Source organism: Myripristis murdjan, chromosome 19 (genome assembly GCF_902150065.1).
Source record: "Myripristis murdjan chromosome 19, fMyrMur1.1, whole genome shotgun sequence".
NCBI classification, from domain to species: domain Eukaryota; kingdom Metazoa; phylum Chordata; class Actinopteri; order Holocentriformes; family Holocentridae; genus Myripristis; species Myripristis murdjan.
In genome coordinates, this window is record NC_043998.1 from 23,720,613 (window position 1) to 23,743,003 (window position 22,391).

General features: G+C 42.3%; 1 protein-coding gene across 1 annotated transcript in view; it reads left to right on the forward strand.

The window, feature by feature from the left end:
* antxr1c (ANTXR cell adhesion molecule 1c) overlaps nt 1–22,391 on the forward strand; it is a 66,755-nt gene that overhangs the window by 14,920 nt on the left and 29,444 nt on the right. The window contains exons 2-11 of the mRNA XM_030078328.1: nt 3,368–3,439; nt 8,169–8,240; nt 9,034–9,115; nt 9,249–9,279; nt 9,375–9,448; nt 10,953–11,021; nt 12,553–12,633; nt 14,084–14,144; nt 16,764–16,862; nt 18,054–18,123. Of these exons, the coding sequence (XP_029934188.1) occupies nt 3,368–3,439; nt 8,169–8,240; nt 9,034–9,115; nt 9,249–9,279; nt 9,375–9,448; nt 10,953–11,021; nt 12,553–12,633; nt 14,084–14,144; nt 16,764–16,862; nt 18,054–18,123 (711 nt within the window). The remainder of the gene's footprint in view (nt 1–3,367; nt 3,440–8,168; nt 8,241–9,033; nt 9,116–9,248; nt 9,280–9,374; nt 9,449–10,952; nt 11,022–12,552; nt 12,634–14,083; nt 14,145–16,763; nt 16,863–18,053; nt 18,124–22,391) is intronic.

Sequence of the window (22,391 nt, forward strand, 5' to 3'; positions counted from 1 at the left end):
TTATTTTCCAGCCCAGTTTTATGAAAAGACCGTCGTTCCAGTGGTGAATTATTGCTTTAACGACAGTAAAACAGTTTCACGTCCTGTGCAGGAAATGATAAGAGACCAGACAGCAGGTGTTTAAAGTGGAAAATGTGAAAGTTTGCATGAAATGGTTAAAGTTTGAATCACTGTTATATAGGTATATAGTGCCAATATGTGTGTGTGAGAGAGAGAGAGTGGTGAAATGGAGACTGATTTATAGAAAATTAAGCCAAGACCTCTATCAGCCTTTAGGGACTGCTCAACTCCGACTTCCCGCGCCTCTCTGGACAAAATCACATTCCCTCAACCAGGATAAATAAGCGTCTTTATCGGGGATTCAGCAGAAAAGCCCACCAAAGAGGCGATGCATCATCATGACAAATACGGCTTTGTCATTTGCTCCTTTGGCTTGAGGAAGAGGCTTTTCAGCTCTCACAAATATCACACTTAGGCCTTGAAACCTCCGCTGGCATGGCGCCTTTGTTTTGAAACTGATAATGAAAGTGAGTTTTGGAAAGCAGAAATCCCCGGGTTTTTCCATGGGAACTACAAAACACAACTTGAGCTAAAAACCAGGAATATAGTGCTGTTCCTCTCAGTTTACCGGGTCAAACAATCAAAGCGCTTTAAGCAGATTCTGTTATTGTACATGTCTGGATTGATAAAAACAGATTGATGGATGGATTTTTTTGTTTTCACATGATACTGCATGAGAAAACAAGACATAATACACGATGAGGATCAAATTGGACAAAGCTTGGCAGGGGAGAGAGGAGCTTGATGATCCAGGAGGTCGGCCAAACAGCCCACGCTCCATCACTCACAGTTCACCTCCACTTTATGCATTTAGCTGATTTCCCAAAGTGCAACAGCAGAAGGAACAACATCTACATCATCAAAACATCAAAGCAAACAACATATTTCTGCATCGGAGACACTGAGCTAATGTTTGTCCGTCTCCCATCTTCAATGCTTTCTCTAAACAAGAAATATTTTCTGTTTTACAAAAAGCTCTCTCGCCCCAAAGCCCGAGCAGCCCGGGTCCAGGAAATGACCGCATCTGTTTATTATGTCTGGGCGTCCTTCTCAGACACGTTTCGCTCTCGGGGGTCTTGGGAACTGATGCTACCTGATGCTGCACTGCGACAACAAAGCCTCTGTTTAGTCTGCCGCGATACGCCGTCCGCTCTTCCTGTCTTTGTAAGGCCTGCAGTGTCAAAGTGCGAGCTGGAATATGGCAGCTTCATCACGCCTCGTGTCTTTGAATGAATAATAGCTCTCTGCTGAATAACCCTTCCGAACATTTTTCTCTCAGTTTGGCTTTCAATAATACATGCAATGTCTTCACAACCTCAGTTCTTTTTTTTTTTTTTTTTTTTTTTTTTGAAGTAGCATCAACCCAGAAGTTACATCTCATCATGTATGGCGGATGGAGAGAGACTAAAAGAATTTTCTTGCACATTTAGGACTTCTGAATCTCAGAATTTGCGAGTTTTTTTTCTCAGAAATTTGTACGTTTTCTCTTGTAAATTTACAAACATTAATCTCAGAAATCTGCCAGGTTATTAGCCCGTCTCCACAGCCCACCCTCCCTGCTGCAGCGTGATAAAAATGAATTTAAACCCTGTGGATGTTAACGTCTCCCGTACAACAAGAGAAACAATAATGTAGTAAATAATATCCGTGGTGGCTTCCATTCAGTGTCCATATTTAAAGTTGTTACCTCAGTTTTCGTCCTCGTGGCAGCGTCCTGCCCTCAGTAACCCTCATCAGCCTCACCACAGTCACTTAGCTAATTTCCCCTGTGTCATCCCAGTGTTCACACACACACACACATGCACACACACACACACACACACACACACATGCATGCTCCGTCTGCCCTGCAGGAAATGAAGGGAGCTCCATCAGGGAGCTTTTCATATCAGTCCAGTTTTATGGAGGCTCCCCGGGGACGGTTTCCTCCGCCTCTGGGACTCAGGAGGCGTCCAAATTACCCGCCGAGTGAGGCCGCCGCCGTGCCACGCAAACAACATAAACTACAAACCCCACGCAGCGCCCCCTGCCTCGCAATGTGCACTGCAAAACCTTTCTGGCAAGCAATAAAGCATCATCTATCTATCTATCTATCTATCTATCTATCTATCTATCTATCTGTCTATCTGTCTATCTGTCTATCTGTCTGTAGCTCCCTGACTACCTCGCTGGCTTTCAAGAAAAGCAAAGCTAAAATTTGACTTGTTTATTTCCCATAAAAGTGGCCGGTAGGAAAGTTAATAGCACTTTACAATAACCATCATTAATAAATGGTAAATTGATAGTTAATTAAACGTTACTTAAGAGTTATTTCACAGTTAACAGCTGATGAAACTGTCATTTTTAATGTTTACTACACAGTAGACTATTTATAAGCAGTTCATTGTTGCACACATTGTAACGTTTTCTTTACCGTATTAAGGATTTGAAAACATTAAAAGTTACATATAGATGGATCAGATATGTAATAACACTTTGTTAATCTGTAATAACTGGATTGTAAACGTCTATAAACATTATTTGGATGGATATTATAAAGTTGCTACAGATCCTATAAGTAATAAAGTATGTTCTATCTATGTATCTAGTATCTCTCCATCTGTCTATGTAATGTCTGTAGATGTTTTAAACAATTTTTTGCAGGTTTACAAATCACACAAACAAATTCTTAATACAGTATATAAAAGATTATATAAGAAATTGTTTAATAAGTAATAAGTAAATATAATTAATTATCATTTCATTGTTTTTTAACTGTAAAATAACTTTTAACTAAAGTTTAACTACCAATCAGTTGCCCATTTGAGAAAGATGGTTATTACAAAGTGTTACCAGTTAAAATGCTTATAGGCTGAAGTCATTTCCTTTTCAGTGATGCTGTGTGGTTTGAGTATTTAATGTCCTGAGTGGCCCTTGTTGTTGAGTGAGCCGAAAAGAAAAAAGAAAGGAAAGGAAATCTTGCTCTTCATGTTATGGAGCTGATGATTTCACCGCGTGTCTCTTCTGGCAAACCAAACCCCGGTTTCCCCCTCGTGACGGCTTCACCGCGCGCCGCTCGGCAGACAGCTCAGCTCTTTGCGTTTTGCATAAATTCTCACCGTGTCGACATGGTGATGCAACACGCAGCAATCACAGTAACTAATAGGTATTCAAATATGCAAAACACACACACACACACACACACCAATGAGCCGAGTATGATTACAGGGAGCAGCCTGCCCCTGTAATCATGTCAGAAAACAGTGTGGAAGGCATTCGCTCTGTGTTATATTTAGATGTTTTATTTGTCCCCGTCTCTGTTTCTTAGGTCTGGCAGTGTCAAGAATCACTGGGATGAAATCTACTACTTTGTGGAGAATCTGGCGGAGAAGTTCAAAAGGTAAGAGGCCGTGCACGGATGCAGCGCGTGCACGTACACATGAAGACACCGCACTGTAATCACTGTGGAGATTCAGTGGTAGACAAAGTTTCTCACGTGTTTCTTCTTCTTTATCCTTTAAACGTCACACAATACAAACTAAATAGTGAAGTGCAGGGAAGTGGAAGTATCACTCAGCAGCTTTTCTGTGTACTTGCACGTCTCTGAGTACTTTTTAAAGTCAGTACTTTTGCATCTACTGAAGTATTGCACTTAGCTACCTTTTAAATCCCATTTATTACAGATTACAGACTGTGTAAGCTGCCTATAAGCATAAAAAAATCTCAACTGTCATAAACTGACAAATTGTAGTGCCTTCTTCAGTGAGCTGAGACTAATAATCTGTTTACTTTGTTAGTGCACATCATTTTGTCATTTCCAGATTTCCAGTTAAAAGAATCTGGTATGAATTTTGCACTTGTCATTCTTTTAAATTTGCACGGGACAAAAATGCATCTAATAAAGCTGTTGTTTCTAAGAAGTAACTCTATGAGTACATTTGAAATAAGCTGCTTCATACTTTCAGTTAAATAGATTTTTATACGGTAATATCTCTACTTATACCCTACTGAAACCAAGACATACTTCGACTCGACTACTTTCAAGATCCTACGAAAAAAGGTGATTAGCAAATTTGGGGGAAAAACATACCAGAACGTTAAAAATTAAAAAAGAAAGAAAGAAAGAAAGAAAGAAAAGAAAAGAAAAGAAAAAAACAAAAGAAAAAATTGCAAAAGAATTTACATGAAAATTACCAAAAAAAAATGCATGGGGAAAAACTCTTAAAAATCTAAATTATCTGGAAAATTTGCAAATAAATAAATGAATAAATAAAATTTAAAATCTGTAAAAAAAAAAAAAAAAAAATCAGGGGAAAAAAATCAGTGAAAAGAATCAGGAAATTCCTCCTAAAAAGAAAAAGAAAAAAGAAATAAGGTGAATTTTTGAGGAGGATGAAATAAAAGTTTTCACACCAAAAAAAAAAAATGTCCTCATAGGAAAAGCATTCTTAGTCTCCAAAGCTCTCTGTCCCTGTTGGTAAATTGTAAGACACAAATCCTGAAGCGGTCAGTGGAAGGCTCCTCACAGCAGGGGCTTTCTCTGGAAAAAGAAGGAGCTGCTGTTCCAGACGAAGCCAAAGTGCAGGACGAGCTCAGCCAGCCTGCAGGACAGAGCAGGTTTTTTTTTTTTTTGTTTTTTTTTACAGTGGCTGCACAGGCAGGCAGACTCTAGCTGAACGTTTAACAGTGGAAAGGTTTGACGAGCGCACTGTAACTGTGTGCACGCTAAACAACCATGTGGCCTCTGGACTGTGTGTCCTGGAGCACCGAGAGAGGTGGACTTTTAAAGAGAAACACACACTTCACACACCAGTCACCCCTGTAAAAAAAAAAAAAAAAAAAAAAAAAAAAAAAGTTGTCTATCCCTGGAGCAAAACGAGCCATGTGCAAAGTCACTCAGCATCCATATGTCACAGCAGACAGGAGGCTGTGTGTGTGTGTGTGTGTGTGTGTGTGTGTGTGTGTGTGTGTGTGTGTGTGTGTGTGTCAGTGCGGGGGAGCCAGTGTGTACAGGACTGATTTTACAGCTTCTTTAGTCTGAAGGCAAAATGTGATGGAAACCTTCAACGGCTGAGATTTACGTAAGCTGAGTTCACACTGCAGCTGAAAGAGTCCAAGTTCTGATGTTTTTCCTTCACATGTGAGTCAGATTTGATGTTTGTGGAATCAGAAGCACAAGTCACATTTTCTGAGGTGGACCTTGTGGAGATGTGGTGCAAACATTAGGGGCCGTATTACAGAAACGTCCATCTTAAATCTTTACTTAAAAGGCAGAATAAGGCCTTGTTCAGACGGCCAGCAGATTGATTTTAGAAAGTCTGGATGGCAAAAAAAAAAAAAAAAACATATAGAATGTGATTTTTGTAGATCAGATCCAAACCACATCTGGAGGAGGTTTGAATCTGGACACTCAAATCAGATTTCTAGTGTCTGTAACGTCACTCACAACATCAGTTCAAAGTGACAGATGCGCATGATAGCAGCTGCTGTTATGTTAATTAATCTCAGCCTCCTCCGTCGCTGAATTGGCCTGATGTGAACTCGACTCGACAGTACGTTGTTTGGAGGGCAAGACAATGGATCTGCATTTCTTGTGCCTCCATATTGATAAGCTGCATCTCCAGCGTGTAGAAACTGAGGCCTACGTCGTTACCATAGCAGCCCATGCAGATGTGGAGGTGATGACTGGACACACAAATCCGATCTGATCACAGAGTCTGAACAAGGCCTTCATTAGTTAATTAAAGGCCCCTCCTTCATAAACAGTTTTCACTTCCTAGGATGGCAATGGAATGAAATCCATTGATCAACCCAAAATGTAATACCACCGTCCTGAGGGGGAAAAAAAATGGCCCGAAAGCGCCTCCCTGTCCAACAGAAAACAGGCCGTCAGTGCGCTGCTCCTCGGTGGCTCAGAGTTGATGATGGAGAGTCTATACATTGTTGTTGTTGGGTTTTTTTTTTTTTTTCTAAGAAAATTCTTCTCATTCTGCCTTTAAGATAGAGTCTAGGGCACGATTTTTCCCAAATTCACATTACAAAATGAAATGCTGTCATGCCTCAGGTTAGAGATACGATGCTGTTTTTCTCATCAGCTCATCTTACCTTAAAGTTAGGACAGATATATTTTAGAGATTTTGGGAAGTTACAATGCTTGTGTAATAGACTTTTCCTCTATTAAGTTAAAATAGGGTCCATTTAACTGACAGGGTTTTCCCAAATTGTGTCCTAACCCTAATTGGTATGGTTACCTAACAGTTAAGATATGATTATTAAGTTTCTGTGTTATGAGTGCTGATCATTCACCTGAGACAGACGCCAAAAACACCCCAGGTTTATGTTGTATGTCCTTCCTTCAGGTCTTCTTGTGTGCTGAGTGTAAAACAAATTTACTGCGCTTGGCGAACGAAGTGATGCCGTTCATGATTGTGATTAAGGCGACAGACACATGAGGCTCAGGGACACAGAGCGATGAGGGTCGCTTCAGGCCGCTGAGCATCTGTCAGCCACTGATGCATTTGGCACAATAATGCCTCAACCTGTGGCCAAATCATAGAAGATTTTATTCTCTATTTTAAATCTTAAACTGAGAGGATTCTTCCCTCCCAGGGTAAAACTCTCAGCTGCACAGGAAGTGATGTATTTTTGCCATCATGAAAGCAACAACACGGGTAAAATAACCAGAAACTGAAGCTGCAGTCTGCTTTGAGTGTCTTTATTATCCACTTTCCCCCTGGGGATCAATAAAGTATTTCTGATTCTGATTATTGCAGTGTGTTAGGCCCGTGCCTCGACTCCAAAACACCTGTTTTCATCAACTCTGAGGCCATAACAAGCATTTTGTGAATTACCACTTCAAACAAAACTCAAAATCCAAGCCAGGCTGCCTTTAAGATGAGTAGATTTCAGAATTATTGTCACTTCAGTATTATTGATTTATTTGTATTTATCATACAAATTCTCTCCATCAGGACAGCAACAGATTTTGCAGCCTGTTCTCATTTCTCAAACATTGCAGATTGAATTAAACAGAAATATTGTGATGCAAAACTGCTGCTCGCTTGGTTAGAAAAACAACAAAATCCAAGCGATTCCTCTCGTGGCGGAGCAGCAGCACAGCAGTGGTGCAGCAGTGGATTGTGGGATGTGCGAGCCTCAGACTGTGGGAGGTTTTTGTTTTGTCCCCGCTGCTCGAAAAGCCACAGCAACACCTGCAGCTTCAAGACACAAAGTTCAGCCGGAGCCAAACACAGAGCCCCCTCCAAGCTCTCTGACGCCAAAACGAGAAAGTTTAACTTAGTTTCTCCAACAAACAATACGACACTTTTATTTTTATTTTTTACCGAAGAGACCCATGTCTTTGTTTACATCCATGCAGCTCAGTTCTAAATATAGTTTCTCAGCCGTAAACAAAAACATGCGACATTTTCCACATCTGAGGCATCAACATGTCAAGCTCTCGTCGTGCTTTCGGGGGTGAAAAGGCTGCGCGCGGCTACAAATCAGCGCGGCGATGTCACTCGCTGTTTGGTGCGTTTGTTTATGGGCCGCGTTCACAAAAGCAACACAGCGCGTACACGCACCGCTGGACCGGCCTCAAAGCCGGCGGAGAAATTTGTCCCAAAATGTTTGAACAAATCGGCTCCAACTGTGACAAATTGATTGCCTGCATGAAGATAAAGCATGTGATGGCTCACTATTAAAGGAGTGAGTCATTTTAAATCCAAATTAGCTTCGTGAGGAACGATTCAAGTTGCTTTTGAAATATAAACTGAGAACTTTGAGACAACATTTTTTTTTCTCCCAAACATAATACATAGCATTTGGAGTGAAGCTTTTCCAAATAGAGGAATAATTCAAGAACAATTCCAGCAAATCACAAAAGGCCAGATGTTTCTGATTGGAGTTGTGAAGGCGTTTGTTGCTTTTATTTCTGTATTAATGATGCACGTTGCGCAAAGTGGGAGATCACAGCAGCCAAATTGCTGTAAAATTTTGGCTGTTGCAGGATTAGTTAGGCTCTTTTCTCAACAGGTTACCAGCCATTATCTGGAGGTTTAGAGCTTTTCTACCAGTCGAATTGGCTGCTTCCTGTCCTGATAATGAGCTGTTTTCAATGTTTGTTACAGTCCCATGTTGAGGATGTCCTTCATAACCTTCTCATCCAGAGCCTCCACCATCATGAAGCTGACGGAGAACAGGTAAACCAAGTAAAGGCCAAAACAGTTTGTAAAATGAACGATTTTATTTGACTTTCATGTAAAGAATTACCCATAACATACATGAATTGTCACCATTTAAAGGAATACTCCAACATTTTGGGCAAAATACCAGTTTTTCCAACTTACCTAGACTGAGACAAGATGTTGGACACCATTATCTCCTCTGTACGTCCAGTGGTTCAGTTCCTGTGGGTAGCATTCAATTTTAGCTTAGCATAAACACTTGCAGTCTATGGGAGTCGTTAGCCTGGCTCCATCAAAGTGAAAAAAATAAACCTTAGAGCAGCTCTGAAGCTGTGTGATTTACACAGTGGATCATGTGGATTTGAAATACATGTCTAAGAATTAAGAAAACAACTTTTTAAAAAAAAAAAAAAATAATCCAAAGACTTGGACCAAAACATTGGAGTAATCCTTAAATCTACATCCACAATGGTTAGGTACAAATGGCCAGATCTTGGTATAATTACTATTATAAATGATTTTTTGTGCTTTGGATATCATATTAAACAAAGTAACCAATGGGCTCATTTCCAAAGCTGCAAACGCAGGCTTTCCCCATTCAGACTGAAGTGGATATTATCTTAACTGAAGGGAGGTCATCACTGAAAACCATGTTGCTTACTTGCAAAAGACTTTCAATACAAAGGGGAAAAAAAACAGCAGAATTGCATTTAGGTGGTTTGTCTTCCAGAAAAGTCTTGATGACAAAAAGAGCATGTCTGCAGTTTGTGTGTTTTTTTTTTTAAATGTTGCTGTGTTTCCTCTGCAGGATAGACATCAGGAAGGGGCTGAACGCTCTGAAAAGAGAAATCCCTGGTGGAGACACGTTCATGCACCTTGGACTGGAGAGGGTAGAGGCTTTTGTTGTCATGGTTTTGTGTGTTATTTGTGTCTTTTCAGCAGAAAGTGAAAATCAAAGCTCTAATCTAAGATCTTGGTCGTTTCCCTTCATTCTCATTGGAATTATTTTCTTTTCCTTTGAAGGCAAACGAGCAGATACAGCGTGAAAACTTTGGTAAGCACCCAGAGCGCTACCCCTTCACAGAGAAAAAAGTGAAGTGCTGAGCTGAGTTTTTTTGAGGTTATATCGCGGCTCTGTGTGTTTTCCAGGCACGGCCAGTGTTATCATCGCACTGACAGACGGAGAGCTGCAGGAACACCAGCTCATCACCGCACAGCAAGAGGTGAGAAACACCATGGTTTCCCAAACTAGCGCTCAAATCGGAGCGTTAGTTACACAAACATTTCTCACAGGCGCAAATCTAGTTAAACCCCAATGGCTGGAGCCAATAAACCACAGTTTTCATGGCTAAATAATGTAAGGGATGAGGGAGGTGGAAACTATGTGCCTTCAATTACCAACTGCAATAATACCCTCCAGCCTTACTAAGTGTCTAGATAAGCAAGCCTAGCTGTTTTAAATAGCCATATGTTAAATAGCCACTTTAAGTATCATGAATGTCGTATTCATGAATGAATAAAAGACAGAAGTCCTTGCAGTTCCTTTGCTTTGATTCCATTTTGAACATTGTTCCTTATCTGGTGTCATACCACTGAACCGATGGCCCATGATTCTGAAACCCTAGTCTGAAAAAATGTTCCACTGGACCGAAAGCCCGTTAATTCGATGGCATGTTATGCCCAAATCCCTCAGCCAGCAGCCGTACCACCAAGTACCCTGGTTCTGCCGAATGGTGGAAGCTAAGCAGGTTTGGGCCTGGCTAGTTCTTGGATGGGAGACATCCTGCGGAAACTCAAGTTACTGCTGGAAGTGGAGTTGGTGGGCCATTAGGGGGCAGTCTTCCCTCTTATCACAAAGAGTACGGCGTTCCCCAGTCTCTCCAACTGGCCACCCAATCATCCCCAAGTGTAACTGGCTCAATGATTTCCTCCCTCCATACCTCAAGCTGATGTGAGGTGAGCATTCTGGCGCCACAATGGCTGCCGTACATCACCCAGCTGCTAGCCCATTGGAGTTCAGTTGACTGCCGGCTGTGCCCATGGTGCTGAAGAGGTTTTGCCCTTTCATTTCCTAGGAAGACGATGTAATGTTTGATTGACTAACATTCATTGTCTACAGCCTTTCCCTAATGTTAGCCAAAACCAACTTATTCCTAACCCTAATCATAACACCTAACCTTAACCTAACCCTAATTATAAACTCAAGCAATAAGGCAAAATGACCACCCAAAATGTACAAAATTCTATTGCCATCCAAAAAAACAACAGTGCAGTGAGCATTTTCAGGATAACAGGCTTTTAGTCAAATGGGGGATTTTTCAGTCTTGGGATTTTGGGTTAATGGAGCCTTTGGTCCAATGGGGAGTTCCAACCAAATTGCAAGTTAGCTTATTTGCGCTCCAAAAAATTCGGTCCTCAGACTCTGCAGTTTAAATTAACAGTGAGATTATTTCTGCCTCCACAGCAAATTCTGTGCGAGTAATACTGCAAGCAGACACTGTGGCGATCCATGTAGAGCTGAATCGAGCTCAACTAGACTTTTTGGACGTCCTTGAAGACGTTTCACTTCTCATCCAAGAAGTCCAGCTGATCTCAATCCAGCTCTACGTGGATGACCATGACCTGGACGACGGAGAACCTCCACAGACATCGAATCTGTGGCCCTGCACCTAAACATGGAGGCTTCCTGGTATTTTAATGTCTTTAATTCCTTCTCTCTTCCAACAGGCAGAGAAGGCCAGGACACTTGGAGCGATCGTGTACTGCGTTGGAGTCAAAGACTTCAACGAGACACAGGTAATATTTATGCTGCCTCACGCATGAAGCCAATTTACACAGCGTATATGTATATTTTTTGGACTGACATAGCCTACTTCTATTCCACCGTGCTGCATATTCATTTTGGAAAAACAATCTTTACCTGAACCTCAGTGTCCAATGAACTAAACTCAACTCTGTTATAATACTTGTCGCTGTAAGTCAGGTTTCGAACAGCGGGCGTCTTATTTTGTGACAAAACTCTTCTTGTGCACCAACATGTGGTTGCATGTGCTGTACAACATGTGCTCAGGAATGCAGAGTGAATGAAGAGACATCCAGAGCGCCGCTGCCTGCATGTACAGTGTGTATTCAGTGACCCTGTGCAGTCTTGCTAACCCATAATTTAAAATTTCCTGGAAAACGGATCTGAAATATTTTTAACCCCCGGTTGCCTCTTGGGTTAGGGTTTAGCGGCTGCCTCCAGTGCATGTCTGACTGAGCTGAAGACATGACTGTAATTTAAATAACATGTAAATAATGACTCTCTTCGTGATGAGGCTGATTCAGTTCCTGTGTTTCCGGTGGATTGCAAATGGACCTGCTCCTTGATTGTGTGTCATGTGTGATCATTACCGTAAATCCTCCCTGCCTGCGTGAGTGCACGGCTCTTCGCGGCTGAGTTTACAATTTCACTTCCTTTTCCCGTCAGTCCGCGTTGTCTGCAGTGTCCGCGGAAAAGGATAGCTCGATTAATCAGGGCAATATTGGTTTTTAATTGTTTATTCAAAGGCCGTAATGTTTCCCAGAATTTCTCCATAAAAACAAGCTGCTCACCCCAAGATAATGTCGTTCGTCTGGTTTCACTGGAGAGCTTTGGCGTCCCATGATGGTCTAAAGGTGGTTTCAGAGGCTCCTCCACCCTGTGAGGATTAAATTGTGGGGGAAACACTGAATAATTATGGCATGTTAAGTGTGAAATGTGTGAAAACGTAGGGAATATCGCCACAAAATGAATCTATTAAACCTGATATGTCTACTTTTTAAAAATCTCTTTTTACCTTAAACTGTCTTTGAGGACCAAGAAAAGTTCAATATGAATAAAATTTTGTAAAATTTCTTCGTATATTATTATTACAGTTTATCACTTCCATCTTACAGTATTGATATTGGCCTTCAGATGAAGCACTGCATTCTTTCTGTAGATTATATAGATGACCTACTGAATTTTTTTTTTTTTTTTTACTTATTTCCCTTATTTCCTTTACTTGGAGTTTTATCTACAATTTTCCATCATGTAATGTTCTGATGATGTTTAGATCCTGTTATGTAGGTCAGTTCTGTCCTCACTTGTCATCTTGACTTGTTCTCCTTGTTGATTTTAATGTCTTTTTTCCTCTGCTTTTGTTGTCCTCTGGTGTCTTTTGAATCGCTGTTTTTTTAATAACCAGGGTTTATTGACGTGTGAAACAGTTGCCAGAGGATCTCATGTCACCCTCTTCCCTGGTCTTTTTGATGTCATTCGGTGATTTGTGTGGTAAAGTAGTTTGTTTCTCTCTCTTCTCTGCAGCTGGCCACCATCGCAGATACCATTGAGCATGTGTTTCCTGTGCTGGGCGGCTTCCACGCCCTCCGAGGAGTCATCGACTCGGTAAATAAACTCTTGTCTATGCAGGGAAAAACAACCCGGCGAGCTGAAGTTCACAGACAGCGGTAGCCATTGTGTTTCTCCTGCATCAGTTTCACAGATCGCTCTTTCTTGAGTGTCGCACGGCCGAGCCAAATCAGTAAGCCGTAACACAAAACTCCAACGTCTCCCGAGCAGAAAGTTACCTCATCGTTGCAGGTAACGCCAGGCGGCTGTAAGGAGAGACAGCTTTCTAAATGTTTTCCATGCTGCAGGCGTTCATTAAGCGACGCAGTGAAAAGTAGGACTTGTGTATCAGTTTTACAGAGCCACTGCCCAAGGTAATGTACAGGCAGCGCTGATTTATAGCCTCACTGTTTTAGCTGGAGTTTCAAGTCAAACATGCACCCGGCAGAACTGTAACTCTTTGTGCAACGGGTTCAGGAAACAGTCAGATATTCAGAGAGTACAGTGCAGGCAGGCATGAGGCAGAGGGCTAATCCATCTCCATCTACACCGCAAAAAACTCCACCTCACCAGTCATCCAGGCTCACATTCAGTGTTAAAATCTTGTTTTGAAGTGGAAAAAATCAGCTAGTGAGATCCTCCCACTTGTTTCCAGCAATAATCACCTTGTTTTCCAGATAATTTTCTCGAATCAAGTGCCTTTTTCTTTATCAAAGTGGGCTGATCTGCCTTATTCTGCCCTGTTACAACATAGTCATGTATACTGTAAAGTGAAGCTGCATTGGAAAAAAGATTATCTCATCCAGCTGCCTGAAGAAAAACATGATTTCAACACTGACCTTCAACACCTTTAAGATACAATGAATAGATTTATTAGTCCTGAAGGAAATTATTTACTTTTGTAATGTCCCTGTCATGTTTTTTTATATCTTGTTTGTGTAGTTTTGTCTTGTTTCTGTCTGCTGGTTTGTCAGCAGAATATCTCAGAAAGTTACAGCGAATTTGGCTGAAATCTGGCAGAGCGATCGCACTTGGACCAAGAATCTGGGAGCTCTGCCATTGGGCAATTTTCGCATTTTAGCCGGGACTGTTTTGCTGCTTTTATGTGCTGCTGGGAAAGTCCGACATCTGGGACTTACAGCTACTAAAACGGCGATTCATTGACATTGTATTTTGTTGTAAAATCGAACCCAGAAGACAATCAGGAAACATACATAAGCTGTTGCAGAGGCCGTTTTGCAGCACAGCAGACGGGCTGAAGCTGAAGCCCAAAGCTTAATATGCTGCAACCAAACCAGCAGCTTGGAGTGCAAGTGTGAGAACCACAAGATAAATACTGAAACGCGAATAAGGAAATGACTTCATCCTCTTGAGCATTCTACTCTGATTTCTTTCAATGGAATTTGTATTTTAATATGAGCAAATTAGAGGCGATATCAATGAGAAAACAAAACAAAAAACAAAAAACAAAAACGACTGCTGCCTTTTCTCCTCGTTTCTCTTGCAGATCATCAAGAAATCCTGCATTGAGATTTTGGCAGCCGAGCCGTCCAGTGTGTGTGCAGGAGGTGCGGGGCTCGCAACACACACACACACACACACACACACACACACACACATACACACACACACACATAGACACCACAGCAAATCTGTTCTGAGTCATGTAGCTCTGTCATTCGCTGAGTGCTGTGTTAATTTCATTATTGGGGGCCCTGCCTTCTGCGCTCTCAAATAATGACAATGCCAGACAGTAAGACGACCATATATGGGCATGCAGGTCACTCACAGGAAGCCTGTAGGGACCAGCCACCGCAGCGGGAATAATATCCCGGGGTCTCGTTAAGAAGATTGGCCCGTGCTGCTCAACAAAAGGCACAAGATGAATTCATTTTGCAAAGAGAGATAATAATAAAACTGAGAGTTAAAGGACCACACCAGTGAATTTTGATTTTTACCCACATTTTACATTGTAAGAAACTATTTTGCAAATCATATGTGGGTGCCTGTGAATTTTACACCTTGTAATGTTCCTCTTCAGCAGCTAACAAACAAAGTCCTTAACATTCGCAAAACACACATCTGATGATCGGCTGTGGAGAGCAAATGTTTCCAGGGGACTATTTTCCCTGGCGGAGGGAGCGTTTCACTCACTCGCCAATTTCAAAAAGTCCTGAAAACACGACAGTGATGCTGGTTTTAGGAAAAGGACTTTATTCCAGTGATTGGAAAATGGTGTGGAGAAAGTTTGAAGTCTCTGAAAGTTTATTTTCATATCATAGCGGAGTAAATGGAAACCAAGGCGGGAAAAATAATATGGCAGCTCCAAAATACCACTGCTCACCACGGGAAAAGATTAGCAGGAATGTGAAGTTTATATTTTGTAGAGATTACACTAAAAATTCACAAAAAAAGTGTGGTGCTTTAAAGTTAAAATGTAAAACTGAAGTGGATGAAAAGTAGGGCCGTGTGCTGATTAAAACGGTCCTGATTTGGGGGAGAAAGCAGGGCCACGTTTTTGCTGTTACGCACATCTGTTTCTGCCATTTACGAGGGCATGAATCACTTTCACCCTTCACCAAGACGGATATCCCACGTGGGACTCAATCACTGGCCTGCCGCCACAGCAAGAAGTGCCCTGTGCAGTTCAGCACTATCATTATTACATATCCATCAGCTGCAGCGGAGTGATCTGCCTGTTTTAATCAATACAGCAACTGGTGAAGTGATTGTTTGCAGCCACAGCCACAGACTGCGTTTGGCTGCGTTTACATGACAAACAGAGACCAGATTACTGTGAGAGACCAGGTTACAGCAGGAAATCAGGTGTTTCCTTACTTAGACTGTTACCATGGCGACAGCGGGGAAGCCGGCTTTTTGTGGGGATATCCCTCAAGCCCCGCCCTTTTGTTTTTCATCGCTGACATCGACATAAAATGATTAGCATTCTTGATCTACCTTGTAGAACAGAAATCTTTTACTCTCCTTTTATCCTTATTCCATTTATCCTGTCAGTTTCATTACCCGCTCTCTTTTTTTTTTTTTTGCACACGCTCACTCATATAAAGCCATTCAGAAAGCCAAATAAGGGTTTACATGATCCAGTGATCAGGTTTCTCTAGCAACCTTCTCTTAACCCGATTTAAAGGAATACTTCCTTTTTTCCGACTTACCCAGGCTGAAACAAGATGTTCAATACCACTTTCACCTCTGTACGTCCAGTGGTTCAGTGCCTATGGGCAGCATTTCATGTTAGCTTAGCATAAAGACTTGAAGTCTATAGGAGTCGTTAGCCTGGCTCCATCAAAGTGAAAAAAATTAACCTTATAGTAGCTCTGAAGCTGTTTATTTATACAGTGGATCACATGGATTTGAAAAACACATCTTGGATTTTTTTTTTTATTTAAAATTAGGTTGGATTAGATTAGATTTGATTAGATTAGACTGTAACCGCTGAACACATTTATCTTTCCATTTATCGCAGTGACCTGCGCACCGCTGAAGGAAGCGGAGGATCACCACTAATTAATTTCTAAAACCACTCAGCTTCAGAGTTGATGTGAGATTAATTTCACTTTGATGGAGCCAGGCTAATGACTCATAGACTTTAAGTCTTTATGCTAAGCTAACAGGAAATGCTACTCATAGGAACTGAATCACTGGATGTACAGAGGTGAAAATGCTTTCAGAAAAAGTCAGAAAAAGGCTATCATGTTCAAAACATTGGAGTACTCCTTCAATGCTTTACCCTGATTATAGAAACAGGCTTTCTCATGCACATGGCGTTTAAGAACTCATGTAACTTCCCATATGTGGTGAATAAGCCGATGACTACATTGCATGTAAACACAGTGGTTTACTTCCACCAGTCAGATTTTCCCAGCCTCCCTTATCCCCAAGTTTCTCTTCAGCTCTCCTGCTAAAACTGAAATGTTCAGACCAGTGAAGAACACATGGAGACACACCTGAACATCTAATTATACCCATAATGCTTCCTGTTTTGATTTCCCGTCCTGTATTGTTCTCACCTGGACAAACCAACCGAGCTGCAGGACGAAACACTGCAGAGTTTGAATAATCTGCTGCAAACATGCCTTCGCCTACACACATCAGGTGTAGCTGTTTATGGCAAAAAGGAGCAGCTGCCATGTGGCCAAAGCATTAAAATCTCTATCTCGTGTCCCCAGAGTCGTTCCAAGTGGTGGTGAGAGGAAACGGCTTTCTCCACGCCAGGAACATCAACCAGGTGCTCTGCAGCTTCAAAGTCAACGACACCGTCACAATCAGTGAGTACAGACCTGCGCTGTGTTGGCTTTGCTGCCCTGCTGCAAAGCTTTAATTTTATTCTACAGCTTCAGACGTGTTAACCTGGGGTTTAATGAAGAGTTTTAGCCTTAAATGCTGTTTGTGCACCGCTGAAAATAACACTGAACACCTAAAATTATATATAATAAAACAAACCTGCGCAGCTTCATTATAAAAAAAAATGCATTTGGATTTAAAACTGTCATACAATTGAGAGTTTATTGGAGCTGAAGCCTTTAGGAATAACAATAAGGATCCTCCAGCTCCAACACACCATCTCGTCAGTACGAACACTTCTGGAACCTATAAAGGCCTGATGGGCAAATCGGCATCCAATGATCAGGATGACAGACCTGAGCTGTGATGTGATTCATGAAGGAATGGTGTGAGATTTGGAGGAGGGCCTGACACCCTCAACGACACAAGTTAAAAGTGTGCACAGGTGTCAGAAATATTGGACCCCCCAGCAAATCACACAGACCGTCCGGCTGCTGCTGGAAAGGCTGAGACAGCGGAGGAACAGATTCACATACTGTATGATATGGGAGTGTGATTAAATTAAACAATCCTGGACGGATGTTCCTCACAAAGGGCACAAATGTAGACCCAGCAGTCGTTACCAGTCACCAGAAGTATAGCAAGTCGCCAAAAAGTTAATATTTTGTCACTGGAGGGTCTTTTCTCCCGCTTTCATTCGGCAGTGGTCAGAAACTGTGGCCAAAGTAGCCAAAATGGAAAAAAAATATTTACTGTTTTGAGAAATATGACAAAATATAGTCACCTTTCTTAGGCTCTCTCAATGAACATCGCCTAGCTCTGTCTTCCATGAGATTATAGTCTTGTTCTTTACATTACTGAGTATGTGTGTGTGTGTGTGTGTGTGTTCATGTGCTTGTTCTTTTGGGTGATTGGTGTCACTGAATGTTGTATTGTCTGTGCAGCAATACTGTAATATTTCCAACAAAAAGAGGAAGTTAAAAAAAATACATCAACGTTGGTATCAGCCTTCAAAAACCCACATTTGCTGCTGTTACATTGCATTACATTACATTACATTACTTTACATTACATGCAGCTAAACACACTGGAATAAAGCCGTGCTGCAGCTCGTTTGAGGAATGTGTGTGTGAGCATTGTGCATTTAACAAAGTGTTTTGTCTTGTGCCCCCTAGATGAGAAGCCGGCAGACGTGAAGAATACATATTTACTGTGTCCAGCTCCTGTCATCGATGAAGTTGGAAAGTAAGTGGCTCCTTTTTTTTTTTTTTTTTTTTCTTGCAACAATTTACTTTCCATTTGGCCGCGGGCGTCCTTGTTGAGCGTTCTCCCGAGGGAAAATGCTGTGTTTTCCATGTGAAGATGTGTTCACGTGACTCCCACATCACGTGCTCTGCCTCAGACAGCACAGCACACACAGCAGACGTACACGTATACAGTATGCATGCATGTGTGCACAGAGCTGGAGAGACGCCTGCCATACATTACCGCATTTTACGATCCCCATCCGAGGCTGCATTCCTCTCCTCCAGATCCCTCTGCAGCTTAGCAAAATATTACGGGGCTCTAAGCCACGGCTGCACGCTGCACAAGTCCCGCTCCACGTGTTGATCCTGCTTTTATCCTGCGGACGATTCTCTCTCGACTGTTAAACAGGCAAACAAACAAACTGCGACATCCGGCTCTCATTTTGTGGCTGAAAAGGGAGCAAAGTCAGAGCGTGCATGCACTTTTAAGGTGCTAACCATCGCTTCAAAATCACACTATCAACCACAATAAGACCGCACACCTCTCTCTATATACAGTTTTATTGTGACCGATCACTGACATGTTTCTGCCTTCATCAGGGTGGCAAGGCTCATCAAAAAGTTAAACAGACACAGCTGTCTATTACTGGTTTATGGTTTATTTATCTAAGGTCAATGAATATAATATAATGTCAACATTACGCGTCATTTGACCAGTAAAGGAGTTTTTTGACCTATATATTCAGTTTGGTTATAATTTTCAAATAGTATATACTCCACAAAGACCTAAAAGCTTAAAAACCTCAGAGCATAGACAAATCTGAAGATTATTTTAGCTATTTGTTTGTTGGGACGCCCTGATGAAGGCAGAAATGCTGGTGGGTGATTGAAAAGAAAAAATGAAATACTGCATATGGAGAGAATTGTGCAGCTCTCTTATATTTGACAGAAAGGAAATGGTGCAAATCGGACGCTCAAGGATGCATCTGCCTTTGTAAGATATCACACAAGTGTTGCTAAAGGAGGTGCAGTGCCTTTGTGGCTCTGTTAGTAGAGTACGGACCAAAAAGCCATGCGTGTGCTCACAGGGATGAAAAGCATCCACCAAATCGCTCACAGATAACACTTTACAACAAGGTGCACACATTTTTGAGTAGTTACCAGGGAAGAAATGAGGAACAAATGAGTAACTTTACTGCTAGTTAATGAGCAATGTCTGAGTAACTCACTAATCAAGTAGCTAATCATTAATAATGTACGCAAACAGTAACTAATGTTTAAGTAATTAGTAATGAATGAGTTAAGAAAGCGCTCAGTATGATGATTAACAGATATTCATGAACTAATCATTACCTAATGATTCATTAATACAGGGTCTCCCAGTTTGTTCTGTAGTAATGCATCAGTATGTATATTGTCCTCTATTAGGAGTTATTAGGGAATTACTTGTTAATGATTCAACAACTTTCAGATTGTTCCTCTCTCTTCTCAATTAAGTAATCATTAACTAACGATTAGCTATCAGGAGTTAGTCAGAAAATGTTAACTAATGGTTTACAGCAGTTAGTTATTCATTCACTCCTCATTTGTTCCCTGGTAACTAGTCCAAAGGTGTTACCTGCTTAGAAAACTGTGACTCTTTCATGTTTATTTCAGCATTTGTGCTTTCAGATTCTCATATTAAGGGTGAGGAAAAAGGGGCTGTGAATGAAAACATTGTGCAACATGTCTGGATACGTGATGCTGACTCATGTTTAGGTTTGTTGTCATGTGCATTTAAAGAAAATAGCTTGTATGAGGCTTAAAGAAAAGCCTGTGTTACTGAGGGAGAGCAGAGCAAACCGAGGTGGAGAGGCACAAAGAGCTGCAAACAGGAAGAGCGACGACTCGGACGATCAGACAGTTGGACGCGACCGGCATTCCTCTCGGCGGTGACAAAACAAAGACTGGAGACGTGTTGAGATTAGGAGAATTTGAGACTTTTCGCCTCGTGAACCTTCATCCGGCTGCGTGACGATGACGGTGGCGGCGAAACCCGAGCGGCGTCTCTCTCCATCAGCTGGGCTCGTTCTCCCGTCGGAGCCGAGCCTCGCTCCAACATCAACACGCCGGCGGCCCCTCCGGCTCTTTAAAGGAGCCGGAGCGCGGCACGGCCGGGGCGGGAGGCTTTTAGCGGACGGCGGCGCGAGAGAACATCATGTCAGCCCGTGATCTCGTCTCTCCTCACACACTTGTTCGTCTCTTTATGATATTTATCTTGGGGATAACGTACTTCCATACTTCTGATCATAATTCCTCCACTTTATCATCCCCTCGCTGTTATTCTTACCCATAAATCCTGCTCCTCAGTTAATATTTGTCCTGGCAGCGGCACGGAAAGAGTGATTTAAACTGCAGCGGGGAAGGATTTAAGACGATCCCGACCTCGGATCTGACGGTCTAAAACCTTTAATCAATACCTCGGCGAGCCGGCTGCAGAAACTCGGGGTACGTTATGTGCTTCCCCCCCCATTTGCCCTCACGGAAGCCCATCCACATTTCCTCCAGTTCCAACTCTGCCACGGCTTCTGCAGTATTTTGGCCTCATTCTCTTAAACTTTCCAACCTTTTATCCCTCAACACTTAACCTACTGACTCTCCAGTCCCTCCAACCCTCTCTTTTTCCCCCCTCCCCTCCCCCTGCCTTTTCCTCTCTCCCTCCGTCTTTATTTTTGGTGCCACGGTGGCTCTTTTCAGCAACTGGTGCTGCCTTTGCCGGTTGCTTTACAGCCCCCACCCCCCGCTGTCTCTCTCGGCCCCCGTGCTCGCTTTTTCCCCCCCGCGGTATCTGTCTTTTATTTGTCTCCATGACACATAAACTCCGTCTTTCATCCTGGTGCTCGGTCTTCAGCCCTCTTTCAACTCTCCTCTCCCCTCCTTGTCCAGTGTTTCTGATCAAAGCCATTTAGCAGCTACCCTGTCCTTTCAAGTGTGTGTGTTTGTGTGTGTGTGTGTGTGTGCAACTTTCTTCTCAGCAGGGTGGAAAAACCACTGAATCAGCGCTCGCACCATGTGACACTCAAACTGCTCGGTGAAAACCAGACTAATGAAATTATTTCTGGTGGGAGAGCGGCTCTCTATGTCATCGGTGTGTGACGTTCAGGGCATTCCAGGAGTTATTTTGTGGTGGAGCGTCGTACCTCGATTTTTTTTATTTATTTTTTATTTTTTTGGTGTTAACCACCTCCCCTCAACCTGCCTGCCTACTTCTGCTTCAAGTCGGTCATTTCCTAAAATGCCAAACAAACCTCGTAGGAAAAGGGTGTGTGTCATGGATGTATAAAGAGAAGTGGATGCAGCGTCGGAGGCAAAAAAAAGTTGGACCTCTAGGTAGAAAATTACCCGGATACTCCACATCTATGGGGCCCTTAGAGCAAGCGCACTAGTGTTTCATGAAGGACAGCCGGCGTGCTCATAGCGGCCGACCGGCCACGTCTAACACCTTCATCCAGGCACACGTCACAACCAGGATCAGAAAATAAACCAAATCAAAACGTGGTGTGTCCACGGATGGGTATGAGGTGTTAATATCACCTACACATGATAATGTTTCTACGTTAAATTCAGTTTATGTGGTGCTGCCAGCCACCCGCCGACAGCCGGTTGTTTGGGAACAGAGACGTTAATGCATCCATGATTCAGGCTTTACACACAGCCCACTGATCTATTATCACACAATAAAGTTGATACACTATATTGCCAAAAGTATTCGCTCGGCTGCCTTCACACACATATGAACATGAGTGACATCCCATTCTTAAACCATAGGATTTAATATGATGTGGGCCCATCCTTTGCAGCTAGAACAGCTTCAACTCTTCTAGGAAGGCTTTCCACAAGGTTTAGGAGTGTGTTTATGGGAATTTTTGACCATTCTTCCAGAAGTGCATTTGTGAGGTCAAACACTGATGTTGGACAAGAAGGCCTGGCTCGCAGTCTCCGCTCTAATTCATCCCAAAGGTGTTCTCTCGGGTTGAGGTCAGGACTCTGTGCAGGCCAGTCAAGTTCTTCCACACCAAACTCGCTTATCCATGTCTTTATGGACCTTGCTTTGTGCACTGGTGCGCAGTCGTGTTGGAACAGGAAGGGCCATCCCAAACTGTTCCCACAAAGTTGGGAGCATGAAATTGTCCAAAATGTCTTTGTATGCTGAAGAATTAAGAGTTCCTTTCACTGGAACTAAGGGGCCGAGCCCAACGTCCGAAAAACAACCCCACACCATAATCC